General features: G+C 40.3%; 1 protein-coding gene across 3 annotated transcripts in view; it reads right to left on the bottom strand.

The window, feature by feature from the left end:
• The window catches only part of DNAAF9 (dynein axonemal assembly factor 9), a 149,853-nt gene extending 148,657 nt beyond the window's left edge, over window positions 1–1,196 (bottom strand). For all 3 annotated transcript variants that reach the window (XM_067012213.1, XM_067012214.1, XM_059037678.2), the window contains exon 1: window positions 1,017–1,196. In XM_067012213.1, coding sequence (XP_066868314.1) covers window positions 1,017–1,099 — 83 coding nt within the window. In that variant the 5' untranslated portion in view covers window positions 1,100–1,196. The remainder of the gene's footprint in view (window positions 1–1,016) is intronic.
• Window positions 1,197–17,803: the final 16,607 nt, after the last annotated feature.

The following is a 17,803-nucleotide window of genomic DNA, read 5'->3' as shown; positions in this document are numbered from 1 at the left end:
CTTTGTTAAGTAGCTAGAATAAAGAAAAAGCAAACAAAACAAATAAAAACCCTCTTCTGGTTTAATGACAGGTTAGCAGAACCAAAGCCCATTTCTCTCTTCCTCCCTTCCTCTCAATGGTCTCTGCCACAACCCCTCCATCATCCCAACCTCTACACTCCACTGGGGCAGCTCCATCACGAATAATACCGAAACTATCAAGGTCAGCCCCAAAGGCACAGGAAGCAGACAGCAGAAACAAATCTTCATATATCGAAAGGGGGCAGGGACCCTCCCTATACTGAGGCACCCGGGGGCTCTATCTCTAGGCTCTGTGGCCTGGGATCCGCAGCTTTCGGGGATTCTGGCCCCCTTTTCCTTATCCAGGTCCCTAATGACCTCCACCTGTCCTCAACCTGAGCTCTCCATCGTGGAGTGAGGGAGAGGCTCGGGCTGGGGCAGGGGGAGGTGGGGAAACGCGCAACTGGGAAGATGCTGTCCGTTTGGGTGTTCCTAGGGGGCGGGAGGTGGGTACTCTCTAGGGAAGGCGCAGTGAGACGGAAAGGCTCTAAAGGAGACCTACTGTAGGGGAGCATGAGAGGTAAGCCATTTCGAGGGAAACCCATTTGGGGGGGTCTATAAGGGGAGCTATTGTGAGGGAACGTCTCCACAGATGGCCGTCTCTGGGGGAAATATCCTATGGGGAAGGCAAGTGAATTAACCATACAGAAGGCACTGTGGAGGTTCTCGATAGGCGAATCTTTCTGGGGAGAAATGTTCTATGGGGTTGGGGATGTCATAATAAGGGGTCTTCACAGAGGAGCTGTTGTGGGGTTGTCGATACAGGAGCCATTGTGGGAGCCTCTGCACCGAGAGCCGCTCCTCGGGAAACGTTCGTCAGGGAACCGTTCAGAAAAAAAACGTCCGCAAGGAAGCCATATCGGGCCACGCCCTTCGGCGGGAGGCGTCTCCAGACCCCAACAGCCCGCAACCGCCTGCCCGCCCGCCGGCCCCTCTGCGGCCTCGGCCCCGCGTACCTGACGGAGGGCGACCCGCGGCCAGGGCCGCCGGGGGACCGTGCGCGGGGCAGCCCCAGCCGGTGTGGGGGATACACGTCCATGGCTGCGAGAGGCGGAGGAGGACAGCGCCGCTGCGAGGGTCACTCAAGCCTGCGGGGCGTCTCCTGGCCCGCTTCGGCCGGGCGGGGCGGCTGGGCGTGCCGGGTGGGCGGGGGCCGCAGTGCGCGGGGGCACGTCGGGGGCGGGGGTGGAGCCGGACGCGCGCAAAGAGCGCGGATGGGGGCGTCGGGACTGGTTGGGGGTGGGGGCAAGCGCACAGCTGCGGGTCAAGTCTTCCTTAAGCTTCGAGGCGGCCGGGGTAGACGTTGGGAGCGTGGGTGCCCAGAGTGAAAGCTACCGCGTCGCCTCTCTGGCCTCTCCTCAGGCTTCGCATCGTGGAGTGGGACTCTGCGGCGCCCCCAGCCTCGCACACGGGCGCGCCCGGGGGCGGGGCCTCGTTCCGCCCCGCCCACTCCACTTCGGCCTCCAGCAAAGCCTTCTGCTGCCGCAGCAGGTCCCTGGCGCGGAGATCTGAACCGCCCTCGTGCTCGGCTTTCGTGCCCCGGTCTCCCAGGCTGGTTCCTTGCAGCTGTTTCCTCACCCGCTGCTAGTCAATTGTGCACCCTCCCTTCAAACATTCAGCCGATATCTAGCCGACCTAAGGTTAGCGGTGCGCGTCCAGCCTTGCGCAGACTTTAGGGGCTCACAGGGGCCCAGAGGATCCCTGCCCTTTACAGTTCAGATTCTGACTCGACCCGTTTCCGACTGCAATCCCAGCGAGCGTCAGTCTTCTGTGTAATTGACAGTTTCCAGGCATCCTGTATATACAGGACGTATTTAATGATTTTATCCTGCGTCGCATATTGACTTTGTCAGGATGCCTTAAATGTCCTGAATTTATTTTCTTATAATCAGTTTAAAACTATTAGAGCTATTTTTCCGCCACAGTAATTGGTGCTTAAATCACTAACTGAAAATCCTACCTTTACAAATAAAAGATCTGTACAGTGTCTACGGTGTCTCCAGCGAGTTTAGCTGAGGGAAGACCAAAAGAAGGAACTAGAAATTAAAAGTACTTATTTTTCATATTCAAGAAAGGAAAAGACTTTTTTTGCGCAAGTTGTAAGTCCTGATCAAGTAACCACCATTATTTAGAGATAACTTCACATCAGTACACAGGCTCTACAAACCAGCCAATCAGCGACAGCCTCACTCCAGTGGCTTCTGAAAATCAGCCAGTCAACAACTCCTTCACTCCCGTAGCTAGGCTTCTGAAAGTTCGTAAATCAACGACAGTCCAGAGCTTCTGAAAGTCAGCCAATCATTGACAGCTCCACGCTTCTAGACAACAACCAATCAGCAAGTGCCTCACTCCAGGGACCAAGCTTCTGATAGTTAGCAGGTACTCAGCTTCCTTACTGCAGTAACCACACTAACAAAGCTGGAAGCCTGTCAATCGCTGGGCGCTCACGCTTCTGAAATACTGCCAGTCTCTGAACGCTAACTTCCCAAAATATTGGATTGGGTTGGCCAAAAAGTTCGTTCGAGTTTTCCGTATCATTGGCCAACCCGTATTGGCTCAGCTCCGACTTTGTTAAGGGAGACTGTTCCTTACAAGTACAGCTCTCCTTTGCAGGCAGACTAGATATTCACCTTTGAGTTCAATATGCTTTTCGTAAAATCCAGTTCGCAACCCTTTCACGACTCAACTCCCACCTTACCGTTAGATATGAATTTGGGCTTGTGACAGATGCAGTGATGCAGTCATGAGATTTACTAAATACAGCTTTTTCAGTTCTTGCGTTGGTCGCTATTACCAATTTTTTTTCTTTTATAATTAAATGGGTATATTCACAAAGTTGTGCGATCACCACCACAGTCATTTTAGAACATTTTCAGCACGCCCAAAAGAAACCCTATACCTTTTAGCAGTCATTCCCCCATTTCTTCCCAACCATCCCAGCCATAGACAACCACTAATCTGCCTCTCTCTCTCTCTCTCTCTCTCTCTCTCTCTCTCTCTTCCCGCCCCCCTTCTATGGATTTGCCAATTCTGAACGTTTCACATAAATGGAATCATACAGTATGTGGTCCTTTGTTACTGACATTTCATTTAACATAATGTTTGCAAGACTCATCCGTGTTGTAGGATGCACAAGGATTTCATTTTTTATGGTTGAATAATATTCTATTGCATAGTTATCTCACATATTTCTTATCCATTTATCAGGTGATGGACATTTCCACTTTTTAAATTTTTTTTTTTTTTTAGCTAATGGTGCTGTGAACATTCGTGTACAAGTTCTCCTGTGGACACACGTTTTCAAGTCTCTTGGGTATATAACTTAGGAGTGGAATTGCTGGGTAACTCTATCTTTTGAGGAACTTCCAGACTGTTTTCCAAAGCAGTTGTACCATTCACAGTCTCACTAGCAATGTATGAGAGTTCCAGTTTCTCCACCTCCTTACCAACAGTTACTGTCTTTTTGTTCATAGCCATCCTAGTAGCTGTGAAGTGGTATCTCACTGTGGCTTTGATTTGCGTTTCCCTGACAGCTAATGATGTTGAGCATCTTTTCCTATACTTACTAGCCATTTTTATGTTTTGGGGGAGGAATGTCTGTTCAGATCTTTTGCCCATTTTTTAACTGGGTTGTCTTTTTATTAAGTTGTAATAGTTCTTTATATAGCCTAAATACAAGTCCCTTATCAGGTATACAATTGCAAAAATTTTCTCGCACTCTGTGGGTTTTCTTTTCACATCCTTGATAGTGTCCTATGAAGCACACAATTTTTAATTTTGATGGTATCCAATTTATTTTTTTCTTTTGTTGCTTGTGCTTTTGGTGTCATATGTAAGAAACCATTGCCTAATCCAGGGATTTACCCCTACATTTTCTTTTAAGAGTTTAGTAATTTGGGCTCTTACATATAGGTATTTGATCCATTTGAGTTAAATTTTGTATTTGATATGAGGTAGAAGTTCAGCTTCATTCTTTTGCATGTGGCTATCCAGTTGTCTCAGCACCATTTCTTTTCCCATTGAGTTGTCTTGGCACCCTTGTTGAAAATAAATTGTTACCTCGTTTTTATTTGCTATATTTGAACCCCTAAGTGCCAAAATGCAAGTGTGAATTTCATGATACATTTTCTGAATTAAATGAGGAAAATTCCTTTTGAAGCTCTTTGTGTAGTATGCAAGTGTTCATTCAGTATTGAAAATGGTGGAAAGTCAGATATAAACCAGCATATACTATCAGCTAAGAGTAAAAGATGCGTGATTTCTTCAACTTGTATCAAAGAAAGTGATAAAATTTTGATTAAAAGAAATCTAGATGAAGAACATAAAATAATCACAGCAGAAGTTGTAACAGTCTCCCACATTGTATATTGTCATCAGTCTTTCAGCTCAAATGACTCTTTGAATGTACTGCTACCAGCAGGATTTTCTAATTCCAAAACTGGAAGCAAAATGTCAAATGCCAGGACAAAACCTACTACAATAATTAGAAATATAATAACTCTATTTACTATTGCAGTGATTATCAAAGTCCTAAATGCCTCATCTTTTTATGGATGCAAGTAATGACAAAGCAGGAAAATTTGCTTGTGCAATACCCTTCTTGTGAAAAGGCTCACTTGTAAGGTTATTTTAAGTAAAGACTCTTCCAGATGAGACTTCAGAAACAAGAGCAAATTTTTGCAGAGACTCTCTTATTGACTTAGGAGTTAACAAAGAAAATTGTACTGCTTTTGGTGGCGATGATACCAATACAAATGTTGGTAGATGTTCGCATAAAAGTGCAGACATTGTTTATTCAAAGCTGAAGTAAAGTAGGGAAGCAGTTAGGCTATCTGGCTCATATTCTGCATGGTGCTGCTCATACAACACCTGATGTCTTTCCTGTTGACTTTGATGTAATTGTCATGAAATTGTTCTCTTAAGCGCCAACTGAGCAACTGAGGAATTTTTGTGATTTTGTTGGCATTCAGTACTGTTCATTTCTCTTGCATTCAGAAACTTGTTAGCTTGCTTTAATAAATGGAGACTCCTCAGTTTATTTGAAGTACTGAATCATACTTTAATCATAAAGAAAATGCCCCTCAAATTCTTATTTACTTTAAGGGAAACTTAGTTACCTCTTGTTCATAGTTTATAATAACTCTTTAGCAATAGATTATGCAAAGTGAAAGAAGAGAAACCAGTATTGTTGAAACACTCCATTGCTTAAGAGAACTGTAAAATGCACTAAAGAATGATTTTTTTAACATCTTTATTGGAGTATAATTGCTTTACAATGGTGTGTTAGTTTCTGCTTTACAACAAAGTGAATCAGCTATACATATACATATATCCCCATATCTCCTCCCTCTTGCATCTCCCTCTCACCCTCCCTATCCCACCCCTCTAGGTGGTCACAAAGCACTGAGCTGATCTCCCTGTGCTATGTGGCTGCTTCCCACTAGCTGTCTATTTTACATTTAGTAGTGTATATATGTCCATGCCACTCTCTCACTTCGTCCCAGCTTACCCTACCCACTCTCCATGTCCTCAAGTCCATTCTCTACGTCTGTGTCTTTATTCCTGTCCTGCCCCTAGGTTCTTCAGAAGCATTTTATTTTAGATTCCATATATATGTGTTAGTGTACGGTATTTATTTTTCTCTTTCTGACTTACTTCACTCTGTATGACAGACTCTAGGTCCATCCACCTCACTATAGATAACTCAATTTCATTTCTTTGTATGGCTGAGTAATATTCCATTGTATATATGTGCCACATCTTCTTTATCCATTCATCTGTCGATGGACACTTAAGTTGCTTCCATGTCCTGGCTATTGTAAATAGAGCTGCAATGAATATTATGGTACATGACTCTTTTTGAATTATGGTTTTCTTAGGGTATATGCCCAGTAGTGGGGTTGCTGGGTCGTATGGTAGTTCTATTTTTCATGACTGCCTTTTGAAATGGATCTCATCTCATGAAGAATTTGATTCTTGTACAAGAACTAAATACTCTTCCAGCATGGGAACCAGTGGAATCATCATGTGTAGTGTTGAAAAAGAAAGGAAGAAAAATTGATGACAATGTTCTTTTTCTGTTACTGGATAACATTTTTAAAAGTTATTGATCAGGGACTTCCCTAGTGGCACAGTGGGTGAGAATCCGCCTGCCCATGCAGGGGATGCGGGTTCGAGCCCTGGTGCTGGAAGATCCCACATGCCACGGAGCAACTAAGCCCGTGTGCCACAACTACTGAGCCTGTGCTCTAGAGCCCATGAGCCACAACTACTGAGACTGCGTGCCACAACTACTGGAGCCCGTGCTCCACAACGAGAGAAGCCATCGCAATGAGAAACCCGCACACTGCAACAAAGAGTAGCCCCTGCTCGCTGCAACTAGAGAAAGCCCATGCGCAGCAACGAAGACCCAATACAGCGAAAAATAAATAAATTTATAAAAAATAAATAAAAAGTTATTGATCAAGAGATGCAACATAATACTGAAAAATGAAAAACTATCTCATTCCATGAAAGATGGTATTTGCTTCAACAAGTCATATTTGAAGAGCAATTTTCAGGGTTGTTAACTTTATCCTAGTATATGTTCAGTATATTGGCTCATAATGCTAATTTTGAGTATATTTTCTCATTAATGAATGTTCAATAGACAAAAGAACTAAAGAAGTTAGATGTGACCACTGTAGAAGCTATGACACAAAGAAAATGAACATAGACTGTGTCTGCAAGGGATTTTATAAGCAAATACCACAAAACAAGGAATTATTGAAAAGAACCAAATGATCAGAATATAATTACAAAAATGTATAATTTAGATACTTATAATTTATTTTCTATGAATAACAAATACTTTTTTTTTTTTTTTTTTTTTGGCGGTACCCGTACCTTTCACTGTTGTGGCCTCTCCCGTTGCGGAGCACAGGCTCCAGACGCTCAGGCTCAGCGGCCATGGCTCACGGGCCCAGCCGCTCCACGGCATGTGGGATCTTCCCAGAACGGGGCACAAACCCGTGTCCCCTGCATCGGCAGGCAGACTCTCAACCACTGCACCACCAGGGAAGCCCACAAATACTTTTAAAGTATATGTACCACGCAATATTTTTCTTTTCTATCAATGTAGATATGCATAAGCAATTAGATATAATTCAAATTTAACTGGGCCCCCCTGTTTTTCATTTGCTAAATCTGGCAACCCTACTCATAAATGATCTGAGATACTGTGTGTTACCCACTTGAGAGGATCTTCTTAAAAGTTTTTCCCCAATAATCTTTTTTAATGAAAGTATAATTTCCTTACAATAAAATGGATAATAAAATACAGTACAGTTCAATGAATTTTGACAAATGTTTACAGTTTTAGAATCATTGCGCCCCCCCCCCCCAGCTAGGATACAGAACATTTGCATGACCATAGAAAAGTTCCCTGAGACCCCTTTGCAGTCAAATCCCCACCTCGGCCCCAGACAATTACTGATTTGATTTTAATGGCCATAGATTAATTTTCTCTGCTCTTGAAATTTATATAAATGGAATCAGTATAATGATTTTGGGATTTATTCATTTTGTTATACATATCAGTAGTTTGCTCCTTTTTACTGATGAGTAGTTTTCCGTAGTTTGGACAAAACGTAATTTGTTTATCCATTTACTAGTTGGTAGACATTTCAGTTGTTTCCAGTTTGGGGCTATTATGTGTAAACTCCTATAAACATTTATGTATAAGTCTTTGCATGACCTATGTTTTAATTTTTCTTGGGTAAATACCTAAGAGTCATGACATAGGTCATGTACCATATGGTACATGTATACTTAGCTTTATAAGAAAACATCAAACAGTTTTACAAAGTGTTTGTTTTCATTTTACATTCCTACCTGCGGTGCAGGACAATTCCAGTTGTTCCATATCCTCACCAACACTTGGTAGTGCCAATCTTTAACTTTCATTCTCCTGGTTATGCAGTGGTATCCCAGTGGGGTTTTAATTTGCATTTCCCTAATGATAATGATGTTGGTTACCTTTTCATATTCTTATTTAGTATCTGAATATCTTTTGTTGTGAAGTGACTTTTAAGTATTTTGCCCATTTAAAAAAATTAAGTTGTTTATATTTTATTACTGAATGAAAGGAATTTTTAAATGTATTTTGAATATGATTTGTTTCCCAGATATATGCATTGGGAATTTTTTCTCCTAGTCTGAGGTTTGCACTTTCATTTTCTTAAGGGGTATCTTTTATGAAACAGAATGCTTTAATTTTCATGAAGTCTAATTCATTTTCATTTTTTTCATTTATTTAAGAAGTAAATGTGGCTAGCTATGATATTGGGGCTGTAGGAACAAGAAGAGGTAGGAAGGCCTGGACCAGCTATGAGACCTTACCTGAGGTATTGATCCCCACCCCGCTCTCAAAGCCTCTAATCAGAGTCTTGAACATGCAGAATAATAAAAGCTTGAACAGATTCAATTTGATTCTTTTGGCAAAGCTATTACATAACTACCTATGGTGGTCTGGAAGGCTTCTCAGTATAAGTGACGTTTGTGCAGGGGGTCCAGATAATGAGTGATAATAAAAGCTATTATTTAAAAACACACTGTGTTCCAAGCACCTTTCATGTACTTCTTTGTAGTAGCCAACCTCCAAGCTGGCCCCCAGCGATTCTCACCTCCTGTATTCAGGCCTTTGTATCGTCCCCTCCATTATACAGGTAAGAAAACTGGACTTCAGAAAGGTTAAGGAACTTGCCCAAATAAGTATCAGAGTAGAATTTTTTCCCTTGACAAATAATTTAATTTTTTTTTGCAATTTCCGTGAAGAAATAATAAAGGGAAACATCACAGCTTAGATAATAAATCTATTCAGGCTTTCTTGAACCTCCTTAATTTTTCTCTAATGTTGTAACTTCTCTCAAAAATCTCAAGGCTGCACAACTTTACACACCTCTCTATATCCTGTCATGCATTTCCCACTAAGCAAAGCAAATACTGGCACTATTAGAACAGAGTTTTGCTTCTAGCTCTATCTTTCTCCAGTGCTCTGCCTCTTTGAAGGGTTTTCTAGGAAGAGAATAAGGGAAGAGCATTAGAGGCAGAGAAAACAACAAACGCAAAGAACTGAGGGTTTGGCAGGATCCAGCTGCTTCAATATGGCTAGAGATCAAACTTCTTGGGAAAGGAGCTGGTATTTGGTGTATAGAAATCTGTAAGTCAGGACTTCCCTGACTTCCCTGGTGCAGTGGTTAAGAATCCTCCTGCCAACACAGGGGACACGGGTTCGAGCCCTGGTCCAGAAAGATCCCACATGCCTTGGAGCAAATAAGCCCGTGCGCGCCAGCTACTGAGCCCGCGGGCCGCAACTACTGAAGCCTGCGCACCTAGAGCCTGTGCTGCGCAACAAGAGAAGCCACCGCAATGAGAAGTCCACGCACTGCAATGAAGAGTAGCCCCCGCTCGCTGCAACTAGAGAAAGCCCACGTGCAGCAATGAAGACCCAACACAGCCAAAAATAAATAAATAAATTTTTTTAAAAAAGAAAGAAACCTGTAAGTCATGCCAACAATTTTGGATTCCTCTACAGTAAAAACAAACAAACAAAAAAACCCCAAAACTTTAGGCAGGGGAGAGACATGCTATATCTGAACCTTCAAAAGTGTCTGATTAAGCAGACACTGTTGGTGCTTCTTGGCACTTACCATTTCCTTGCATGCTAGCCACCTTCCCTGTGAGCAGGCTGGAAGGGCTGGGAAATTAATGCCTGCTGGAAGCCCTCGGTGACTGAAAGGAGTTGTTGATTTTTTTTTTTTTTTTTTTTTTTTTGCGGTACGCGGGCCTTTCTGTTGTGGCCTCTCCCGTTGCGGAGCACAGGATCCGGACGCGCAGGCTCAGCGGCCACGGCTCACGGGCCCAGCCGCTCCGCGGCATGTGGGATCCTCCCGGACCGGGGCACGAACCCATGTCCCCTGCATCGGCAGGCGGACTCCCAACCACTGTGCCACCAGGGAAGCCCTGAAAGGAGTTGTTGAATAAATACCCCAGCTTCTCACTCCTCAGGTGGGATGATTCTGAGGCATGTGTTCCACAACATTTCTCAAGATTCCCCAGGATTAAGCTCTAATTGCCCATAGTGATAACTTGTTTGAGAATGGGTACTCCATTGACTGCTTTCCCTTCCCCCAGTCTCTTCCCCATTCTCCTGATGGTTTTTCCTGTGATTACCTCACAAACAAGGTACAGTTGTCCACCCTTACGCATAAGGGATATGTTCCAATATCCCCAGCTGGATGCCTGTAACTGAGGATAGTACCAAACTCTATAGATAGTCTATTTTTTCCTATACATACATATAAAGTTTAATTTATAAATTAGGCACAGTAAGAGATTAACAACAATAACTAATAATAAAATAGAACAATTATAACAATATACTGTAATAAAAGTTATGTGAATGTGGTCTCTCTCTGAAAATATCTTATTGTACAAATGTAATGCCTTTTTCATCTTAACTAAGCACTTATGCACTGTGGCTGTAACTTTTGCAGTTTGAGGTGTGACAACAAAACTAGCACGGATTTCCTTTTTCCTTCACAATGTCACAGACCGAAGATTTGTTCTCACTGTAGATTTTAGCAACCCCAGCGTCTGACTTTTTTTCTTTTCTTATTAAGTTGAGAATATTCACCTTTTCACTTAAAGGAAGCACTCTACCTCTTTCCTTTGGCATATCAGAATTGCCGGTGTCACTACTCTTGCCCTTGGAGCCATTATTAAGTAAAATAAGGATCACTTGAACACTGCACTGCAATGCTGCATCAGTCAGTCGGATAACCAGAACTATTGGGCAGGATATGCTGGACAAAAGGATGTTTCACGTCCTGGGCAGGACGGAGTGGGGCAGTGTGAGATTTCATCACGCTACTCAGAATGGGACGCAATCTAAATTATTTCCAGAATTTTCCATTCCATAATTTTGGACTGAGGTTGACGGCAGGTAACTTAAACCTGGGAAAGCAAAAGTGAGGATAAGTGGGGGGACTTGAACTCAAATTCTTATCTCAGGGTCTACTTCTGAGCCGGGGAAAGGGAGGACTACAGGGTACAACAGATGGAATAAGAGGTAATATAGCCAATGTTTATTCAAATGCACATTAAAATGTTGATTCTTTACAAATTACTCTATGAATTAAATGAAATTTCCAACAAAATTCTAACAGGATATTTTTAATGGAACTTAAAAAACTGATCCCTATGGTCATTAACATTAAAGTCAGTTGCAAAAAAAGAAGAAAAAGGAGAGGACACTTGCCCTACCAAATTTAATGCCTTTTCTGTCTTAAGATTTATTATGAATCTATCATAATGGCACAGGGTAAGCAGTCCTAAACGTATATGAGACCTTATTGTATAATACATGAGGCATTACAAAATAATGGGGGAATCGATGGACTATTCAATAAGTAGTGCTGGACAATTGACTACCAATGTGTAAAAGAATTAAATCTTTATGTGACATATGCAAAATAAACTGCAGGTAATTTAAATATGAAAAACAAAACTTGCAATTATTAAAGAATATATTAATGTTTATAACTCAGAAAAAGGGGAGGATTTCATAAGTATTACAGAAAAATCAGAAATCTAAAGAAAAGACTGATATATTTAATCAAATCAAAATTCAAAACATATGTACAATACATAGTATAACCAACTTAACCATCCATGCTATAGCATGGATGAAACTTGAAAGCATTATGCTAAATAAAAGAAGCCAATTGTAGAAGACCACATACTGTTTGATTCCTTTTTTCATATATAAATTTTATTTATTTATTTATTTATTTAAACATCTTTATTGGGGTATAATTGCTTTACAATGGTGTGTTCGTTTCTGCTTTATAACAAAGTGTATCAGCTATACATATACATATATCCCCATATCTCTTCCCTCTTGCATCTCCCTCCCTCCCACTCTCCCTATCCCACCCCTCTAGGTGGTCACAAAGCACTGAGCTGATCTCTCTGTGCTATGCGGCTGCTTCCCACTAGCTGTCTATTTTACATTTGGTAACGTATATATGTCCATGCCACTCTCTCGCTTTGTCCCAACTTACCCTTCCCCCTCGCGTATCCTCAAGTCCATTCTCTAGTAGGTCTGTGTCTTTATTCCCATCTTCCCCTTAGGTTCTCCATGACCTTCTTTTTTTTTTAGATTCCATATATATGTGTTAGCATACGGTACTTGTTTTTCTCTTTCTGACTTACTTCACTCTGTATGACAGACTCTAGGTCCAACCACCTGACTACAGATAACTCAATTTCATTTCTTTTAGTGACTGAGTAATATTCTATTGTATATATGTGCCACATCTTCTTTATCCATTCATCTGTCGATGGAAACTTAAGTTGCTTCCATGTCTTGGCTATTGTAAATAGAGCTGCAATGAACATCATGGTACATGACTGTTTTTGAATTATGGTTTTCTCAGGGTATATGCCCAGTAGTGGGATTGTTGGGTCATATAGTAGTTCTATTTTTAGTTTTTTAAGGAAACTCCATACTGTTCTCCATAGTGGCTGTATCAATTTACATTCCCACCAACAGTGCAAGAGGGTTCCCTCTTTTCCACAGCCTGTCCAGCACTTATTGTTTGTAGATTCTTTGATGATGGCCATTCTGACCGGTGTGAGGTGATACCTCATTGTAGTTTTGATTTGCATTTCTCTAATGATTAATGTTGTTGAGCATTCTTTCACATGTTTGTTGGCAATCTGTATATCTTCTTTGGAGAAATGTCTATTTAGGTCTTCTGCCCATTTTTGGATTGGGTTGTTTGGTTTTTTTGTTATTGAGCTGCATGAGTTGCTTATAAATTTTGGAGATTAATCCTTTGTCAGTTGCTTCATTTGCAACTATTTGCTCCCATTCTGAGGGTTGTCTTTTGGTCTTGTTTATGGTATCCTTTGCTGTGCAAAAGCTTTTAAGTTTCATTAGGTCCCATTTGTTTATTTTTGTTTTTATTTCCATTTCTGTAGGAGGTGGGTCAAAAAGGATCTTGCTGTGATTTATGTCATAGAGTGTTCTGCCTATGTTTTCCTCTAAGAGTTTGATAGTGTCTGGCCTTACATTTAGGTCTTTAACCCATTTTGAGTTTATTTTTGTGTATGGTGTTAGGGAGTGTTCTAACTTCATACTTTTACATGTAGCTGTCCATTTTTCCCAGCACCACTTATTGAAGAGGCTGTCTTTTCTCCATTGTATATCCTTCCCTCCTTTATCAAAGATAAGGTGACCATATGTGTGTGGGTTTATCTCTGGGCTTTCTATCCTGTTCCATTGATCTATATTTCTGTTTTTGTGCCAGTACCATATTGTCTTGATTACAGTAGCTTTGTACTATAGTCTGAAGTCAGGGAGCCTGATTCCTCCAGCTCCGTTTTTCTTTCTCAAGATTACTTTGGCTATTCAGGGTCTTGTGTGTTTCCATACAAATTGTGAAATTTTTTGTTCTAGTTCTGTGAAAAACGACATTGGTAGTTTGATAGGGATTGCATTGAATCTGTAGATTGCTTTGGGTAGTAGAGTCATTTTCACAATGTTGATTCTTCCAATCCAAGAACATGGTATATCTATCTATCTGTTGGTATCATTTAATTTCTTTCATCAGTATCTTATAGTTTTCTGCATACAGGTCTTTTGTCTTTTAGGTAGGTTTATTCCTAGGTATTTTTTTTTGTTACAATGGTAAATGGGAGTGTTTCCTTAATTTCTCTTTCAGATTTTTCATCATTAGTGTATAGGAATGCAAGAGATTTCTGTGCATTAATTTTGTATCCTGCAACTTTACCAAATTCATTGATTAGCTCTAGTAGTTTTCTGGTAGCATCCTTAGGATTCTGTATGTATACTATCATGTCATCTGCAAACAGTGACAACTTTACTTCTTCTTTTCCAATTTGGATTCCTTTTATTTCTTTTTCTTCTCTGATTGCCTTGGCTAAAACTTCCAAAACAATATTGAATAATAGTGGTGAGAGTGCGCAACCGTGTCTTGTTCCTGATCTTAGTGGAAATGGTTTCAGTTTTTCACCATTGAGAATGATGCTGGCTGTGGGTTTGTCATATATGGCCTTTATTATGTTGAGGAAAGTTCCCTCTATGCCTACTTTCTGGAGGGTTTTTTTCATAAATGGGTGTTGAATTTTGTCAAAAGCTTTTTCTGCATCTATTGAGATGATCATATGGTTTTTATTCTTCAGTTTGTTCATATGGTGTATCACATTGATTGACTCACGTATATTGAAGAATCCTTTCATTCCTGAGATAAACCCCACTTGATCATGGTGTATGATCCTTTTAATGTGTTGTTGGATTCTTTTTGCTAGTATTTTGTTGAGGATTTTTGCATCTATGTTCATCAGTGATATTGGCCTGTAGTTTTCTTTCTTTGTGACATCTTTGTCTGGTTTTGGTATCAGGGTGACGGTGGCCTCGTAGAATGAGTTTGGGAATGTTCCTCCCTCTGCTATCTTTTGGAAGAGTTTGAGAAGGATAGGTGTTAGCTCTTCTCTAAATGTTTGGTAGAATTCGCCTGTGAAGCCAACTGGTCCTGGGCTTTTGTTTGTTGGAAGATGGTTAATCACAGTTTCAATTTCAGCGCTTGTGATTGGTCTGTTCATATTTTCTATTTCTTCCTGCTTCAGCCTCAGAAGGTTGTTCTTTTCTAAGAATTTGTCCATTTCTTCCAGGTTGTCCATTTTATTGGCATACAGTTGCTTGTAGTAATCTCTCATGATCTTTTGTGTTTCTGCAGTGTCCGTTGTTACTTCTCCTTTTTCATTTCTAATTCTATTGATTTGAGTCTTCTCCCTTTTTTTCTTGATGAGTCTGGCTACTGGTTTATCAATTTTGTTTATCTTCTCAAAGAACCATCTTTTAGTTTTATTGATCTTTGCTATTGTTTCCATCATTTCTTTTTCATTTATTTCCGATCTGATATTTATGATTTCTTTCCTTCTGCTAACTTTGGGGTTTTTTTGGTTCTTTTTTCTGTAATTGTTTTGGTGTAAGGTTAGGTTGTTTATTTGAGATGTTTCATGTTTCTTAAGGTAGCATTATATTGCTATATACTTCCCTCTTAGAACTGTTTTTGCTGCATCCCATAGGTTTTGGGTCATCGTGTTTTCATTGTCATTTGTTTCTAGGTATTTTTTGATCTCCTCTTTGATTTCTTCAGTGATCTCTTGGTTATTAAATAGTGTATTGTTTAGCCTCCATGTATTTGTATTTTTTACAGATCTTTTCCTGTAAATGATATCTAGTCTCATAGTATTGTGGTCAGAAAAGATACTTGATATGATTTCAATTTTCTTAAATTTACCAAGGCTTGATTTGTGACTCAAGATATGATTGATCCTGGAGAATGTTCCATGAGCCCTTGAGAAGAAAGTGTATTCTGTTGTTTTCGGAATGTCCTATAAATATCAACTAAGTCCATCTTGTTTACTGTATGATTTAAAGCTTGTGATTCCTTATTTATTTTCATTTTGGATGATCTGTCCATTGGTGAAAGTGGGGTGTTAAAGTCCCCTACTATGATTGTGTTACTGTTGATTTCCCCTTTTATGGCTGTTAGCATTTGCCTTATGTATTGAGGTGCTCCTATGTTGGGTGCATAAATATTTACAATTGTTATATCTTCTTCATGGGTCGATCCCTTGATCATTGTGTAGTGTCCTTCTTTGTCTCTTGTAATAGACTTTATTTTAAAGTCTATTTTATCTGATATGAGAATTGCTACTCCAGCTTTCTTTTGATTTCCATTTGCATGGAATATCTTTTTCCATCCCCTCACGTTCAGTCTGTATGTGTCCCTAAGTCTGAAGTGGGTCTCTTGTAGACAGCATATATATGGGTCTTGTTTTTGTATCCATTCAGCCAGTCTATGTCTTTTGGTGGGAGCATTTAACCCATTTACATTTAAGGTAATTATCGATATGTATGTTCCTATTACTATTTTCTTAATTGTTTTGGGTTTGTTATTGTAGGTCTTTTCCTTCTCTTGTGTTTCCTGCCTAGAGAAGTTCCTTCAGCATTTGTTGTAAAGCTAGCTTGGTGGTGCTGAATTCTCTTAGCTTTTGCTTGTCTGTGAAGGTTTTAATTTCTCCATCAAATCTGAATGAGATCCTTGCTGGCTAGAGTAATCTTGGTTGTAGTTTTTCCTTTTAATCACTTTAAATATGTCCTGCCACTCGCTTCTGGCTTGCAGAGTTTCTGCTGAAAGATCAGCTGTTAACCTTATGGGGAATCCCTTGTATATTATTAGTTGTTTTTCCCTTGCTGCTTTTAACATTTTTTCTTTGTATTTAATTTTTGATAGTTTGATTAATATGTGTCTTGGCGTGTTTCTCCTTGGATTTATCCTGTATGGGACTCTCTGTGCTTCCTGGACTTGATTAACTATTTCCTTTCCCATATTAGGGAAATTTTCAACTATAATCTCCTCAAATATTTTCTCAGTCCCTTTCCTTTGCTCTTCATCTTCTGGGACCCCTATAATTCGAATGTTGGTGTGTTTGATGTTGTCTCAGAGGTCTCTGAGACTGTCCTCAATTCTTTTCATTCTTTTTTCTTTATTCTGCTCTGCAGTAGTTATTTCCACTATTTTATCTTCCAGGTCACTTATCCGTTCTTCTGCCTCAGTTATTCTGCTATTGATTCCTTCTAGAGAATTTTAAATTTCATTTACTGTGTTGTTCATCATTGTTTGTTTGCTCTTTAGTTTTTCGAGGTCCTTGTTAAATGTTTCTTGTATTTTCTCCATTCTATTTCCCAGATTTTGGATCATCTTTACTATCATTACTGTGAATTCTTTTTCAGGTAGACTGCCTATTTCCTCTTCATTTGTTTGGTCTGGTTGGTTTTTAACTTGCTCCTTCATCTGCTATGTGTTTCTCTGTCCTCTCTTTTTGCTTCACTTACTGTGTTTGGGGTCTCCTTTTCACAGGCTGCAGGTTCGTAGTTCCTGTTGTTTTTGGTGTGTGCCCCAGTGGCTAAGATTGGTTCAGTGGATTGTGTAGGCTTCCTGGTGGAGGGGACTAGTGCCTGTGTTCTGGTGGATGAGACTGGATCTTGTCTTTCTGGTGGGCCAGTCCACGTCCGGTGGTGTGTTTTGGGGTGTCTGTGACTTTATTTATGATTTTAGGCAGCCTTTCTGCTAGTGCGTGGGGTTGTGTTCCTGTCTTGCTAGTTGTTTGGCATAGGGTGTCCAGCACTGTAGCTTGCTGGTCATTGAGTGGAGCTGGGTCTTGGTGCTGAGAAGGAGATCTCTGGGAGATTTTCACCATTTGATATTATGTGGAGTTGGGAGGTCTCTGGTAAACCAATGTCCTGAACTCGGCTCTCCCACCTCAGAGGCACAGGTCTGACACCCAGCTGGAGCACCAAGGCCCTGTCATCCACACAGCTCAGAATAAAAGGGAGAAAAAATGAAGAAAGAAAGGAAAATATTAAAATAAAATAAAGTTGTTAAAATAAAAAATAATTATTAAAAATTAAAAAATATTTTTTAGAAAAGGAAAGAAAGAAAGAAGGAAGAGAGCAACCAAACCAAAAAACAAATCCACCAATGATAACAAGCACTAAAAACTAAAGAAAAAAAAAAGGACAGACAGAACCCTAGGACAAATGGTAAAAGCAAAGGTATACAGACAAAATCACATACAGAAGCATACACATGCACACTCACAAAAA

The sequence above is a fragment of the Kogia breviceps genome, chromosome 14, assembly GCF_026419965.1.
Source record: "Kogia breviceps isolate mKogBre1 chromosome 14, mKogBre1 haplotype 1, whole genome shotgun sequence".
NCBI lineage: Eukaryota > Metazoa > Chordata > Mammalia > Artiodactyla > Physeteridae > Kogia > Kogia breviceps.
The sequence above is the reverse complement of the archived record's forward strand: the minus strand, read 5'-3'. Positions and strand labels throughout refer to the sequence as shown.